Genomic DNA, 3,935 nt, shown 5'->3' on the forward strand with positions numbered 1-3,935 from the left:
TACCAATATGACCAGATTTAATTACAACCTTTGGTATTTGACATATCAATACTCAGTGCTACAGACACCAACAAAGGTATTGTGGTTTGATACCCAGCCCTGCTTGCAGATCAGTGCAGATCAGTGCAGACCAGACTTTTTGACTACACTACAGGGTGCAACAACTAGGAGTCCACTGATTGGGAAATTTTGGGCCAATACCAATGTTTTGAATAACTATCCGCCCTTTTGTTCCAGGAAAACAAAACAAAAAAAGATAGATAAAGCTAAGCATCACTGCCTTGTTGCAGATCAGTCTATTTTTCTTCTCATCCAAGATGTGAGATGAAGAGCTCAACAGCTGTTCGCTGTCCGTGCTGCTGTATGGAGGTTTTTGTGTGTAATCTGTGCCAGCGCTGGAAAACAGAGGTGATTATTTCTCCAATATCCAAGTTGGAAATGACCAACACAGCATTTAGTTGGCACAAGACTGAGGTGACACAACAGATAAATATCAGCCACTCATATCAGTGAATGCCATCTTATTTGCTGTTAGGCCGATCAGGCCAGTCAACAAGGCCAATATCGGCCCATACCGAGGTTCAGCCAATATATCAGTGCGTCCCTAGTGACAACATACTACAAGTCTCAAAATACAAAACAGAAAATGCTTCTGCATAACAAGCACAAAAAACTGTTAAATGTAATTACTCTTGAGGAAATGCATGCCATCATGATGACTCCATATGCATAAACAAGTACACTGTCCTCACTGCCCTTTACAGATCTTCCACTACACTGGAGGCGCCGCCTATGTTGACAACAAGGGCCCATTCAGGGACCGGGTGGAGTTTGTGGGGAACCCGGGCCGCCGTGATGGCTCCATCCTGATCAAGAACCTGGATTTCAACGACAACGGGACCTTCACCTGCGACGCCAAGAACCCCCCTGACATAGTGGGCCGGCCCTCCAGCGTCCGCCTGCTGGTCTTTGAGAAGGGTGAGATGGAAGAGAGTACAATGAGTCCTGTGGGGGTTTCTTTGTAAAATCAAATTCCCTAGTATGTAAAGTCTAATGCCTACATTGTCTTACATCTGTGTCTGCTCATTAGCTTTCCACTGAGCCCATATGGCATATTTTGGTGAATTTTTTTCCCCGTCAGAAGCCAACTGTTCTCAATTGTTGTTATAATCATTCCAAACTCTGAAATTAATCTCAATTTGCGCTGTGCATCAGACTAGAGCGAGTGCTGTGTTCAGACCAGTCGCTGCATTTCCTCATTTAGAATTCTTCGCACCTCCCGTTAAATGAAATCAATTACAATTTTATCTCTTTCTCTATTTGAGATTGCTATCACTGCCTCCCTTTCGCTTCTTTTCTCCCCCCTCCTTGCCTTCTCTTCCTAGTTGTCTGTTTTTTCCCCAATTCCATTGTCTTCCACCGTCTCGTCCCTTCCCCCCACCTTCACCCTCCATGACTCTCTCCCTGCTCTCACCTTTATTCTACCTTATCTCTCCTCCTCTGCATCTCCTTCTCTGCCTCCGCTGCACTTGTATTCTTCATCTTTCATTCAACCTTTATTTTACCTTTGTTCTCTACTTTCATCTCTCGTTCCCTTTCCCTCTATCTTTGTTCCTCGCCTTCCTCTCCCGTCCATTTCCCCCCTCCAATGACATCTTTTCTTCTCCCGCTCACTGCTTTACGGTTTCTCTTCCTTAATAACTTACTTTTTCTTTTGAACACTCTCCGTCACTTGCTTCGTACTCTTCCTCCTTTTTATCCTAAATTTCTCTTCGTCGCTCTCCTCTACCTTTTATCAAACCTCACTTCTTTTTCCTTCCCTCCGCCCACAGTGCCCATCCAGGCTGGTGTGATCACAGGAGCCATCATCGGGGTGGTGCTGGGCCTGCTGGTGCTCATTGTGGTCATCTACTACCTGATGAGGTTCCTGGTGGCGCGCCGCGTCTTCAGCCTCAGTGTCAGGTCAGTGACCAGCCTGTGGCCGGCGGCGCTCTGCCAGTCAGGTCTGTGCCAGGGACTGGAGCTCAAGCCGGAGCCCATCCCTGGCACCGACACCTGCGTGGCCAAGCTGGCATAGCTGCCACGCCACGATTTGATTTGGTTTGGTTTGCGAGATTTAGATTTAAATTTAGTCAGCTGGAAAGACACAGATAATGATCTCTCATTTAGATTTAATCTAAAAACCAGTACTGCATAGGTCCAAAGCAAGATGATTAAAAGTGGTGAAGCGAAGGTTTCTGAGTGGATAATCCACTCGATCATGAAGATGATGGATCCATCATCTTGCTTTTACCTATCCAATCTTATGAGATCTTAACGCTTCTAGCACCTGGGGGCTGTGTTTGAGACAGGGCCAGTAGATTAAGTTGATGTTCTCTTTATGATGGCTGCCAGGCAATGCTGCCCTGTGACCACTGGAGGGAGAGATAGATTCGACATCCTGACATTGTCTTTCTTTTGTCCCCTCCAGCAAACATGGCAAGAAAAAGAAAGAGGGATCACAGCAGAGACAGGCAAGTTCCTTCCTCTCCTTCCTCCAAATCCCCTCTTCTTCCTCGTCTTCCTCCTTTCCTCACACACTCCATCACATGTACCCATCCAGTTGACAACACCAAATGCAACAGCTCGGTTTGCTGTCATATTCAGGCGCAAAATAACAAAATGACGACAATAGCGGTGTTTGAATGTTCGTTAAGCTCACGAAACATGTTGTCAGAAGGAATATTCGTCTATTCTGTAGCAGTGCCGCCACACAATAGCACACATCCAACATGACAGTGCATAACAGCACAGTTTCATAATCGCATTCCCCCAATGCCAGACCAAGCAGCTCCAATATGTCCGCACACTTAGTCGGCTCCGCCTCGAAGCAACATATCAACAACAAAATAACATGTCATTCAAACTCTGCCTGGCAAACACTAATAACAGTGTTCAAGCTGTTAAAATTCTAGTGCCATTTCAGCATTTGAGGTGCTTTAAAGCCGGTACTGTTCCTCCTCTCTCTCTCGTGGCCCTCACGCCCCCCCCTTCAGCTCCAGCAGGGGGGCCGAACAGCACGGTGCAAGTAAACAGCCACAGGGCAAAAATCAAACCAGCGACTGTGAAATGGCCGAGGCCATGTCGCGGCCTTAATGCTATTTTGGTAGTGAATGGAGACTGTGATTTGCTCGCAGTGGGGAAATGGACGGGAGCTACTGATTTCGCTCACTGGGAGTCAAATGAAAATCACTGGGCCTATTATGGTCTGGGCTGTTATCAGTGGTTTTACACTGCTGCACGCCAAGGATTTTGGGTGTTTTTTTCCCTCTATTCCTCATGGGAGTGTGATAGCCTCAAGTGGTGGATTAATCAGACATTTTGGTGGCTTGTATTCTTTTGTGAATACAAGCCACCGGGGCAAGTTCTGTTTGATTACTCCGTGGTAATGTGGGGGCTGGATGGTTGCGGGGGTGTATTGTAATCGACTGTATGCTTTCCATGCTGATAAAATAAAAATGGGAAGTCAAGGGACTTGAGTTCAAGGCGTTTTTCAAAATCAAAAATCAGCTTTTAAAGGAGCGACACGCAAAGATATCAGAGGCGGAAGATCAAAGGTGCCATTGTGACAGCGAGTCATTCAGCCGCAGGTATAAACTAACATAAAGACGAGGCGGCGGCGGCAGAGGCAGCAGGGTTCTGCTGGTGGTTAAGAGGGCGCCATCTTGCCCCTGTGGCTCAAACCTATGGAGCGACACCGGCAGCGAGGGCCAACCCTTCCTCCTGCCTCAAACAAGTGCGCTCATTCTCATCTCCCCGGAGCCCCTCTTCCTCCCTCTGTCTTCTTCTTTCCTTTCTACTGTCGTGTGATTGTCAGGTTACTCTTGAGCTGCAGTCAGTTGCTCTCAAGTGCCTGCGGCTGGTGACAGTGCATATATGAATAAATAACCCGCCGC

The 3,935-nt window shown here is 47.1% G+C and overlaps 1 protein-coding gene across 3 annotated transcripts in view; it reads left to right on the forward strand.

Annotated features, from left to right (window-relative positions):
* Positions 1-3,935, forward strand: part of mpz (myelin protein zero) — a 14,869-nt gene that overhangs the window by 3,883 nt on the left and 7,051 nt on the right. For all 3 annotated transcript variants that reach the window (XM_035670555.1, XM_035670557.1, XM_035670556.1), the window contains exons 3-5: positions 765-978; positions 1,833-1,962; positions 2,471-2,513. In XM_035670555.1, the coding sequence (XP_035526448.1) occupies positions 765-978; positions 1,833-1,962; positions 2,471-2,513 (387 nt within the window). The remainder of the gene's footprint in view (positions 1-764; positions 979-1,832; positions 1,963-2,470; positions 2,514-3,935) is intronic.

The sequence above is a fragment of the Morone saxatilis genome, unplaced genomic scaffold, assembly GCF_004916995.1.
Source record: "Morone saxatilis isolate NCDOM2014 unplaced genomic scaffold, NCSU_SB_2.0 Contig23, whole genome shotgun sequence".
Lineage (NCBI taxonomy): Eukaryota > Metazoa > Chordata > Actinopteri > Moronidae > Morone > Morone saxatilis.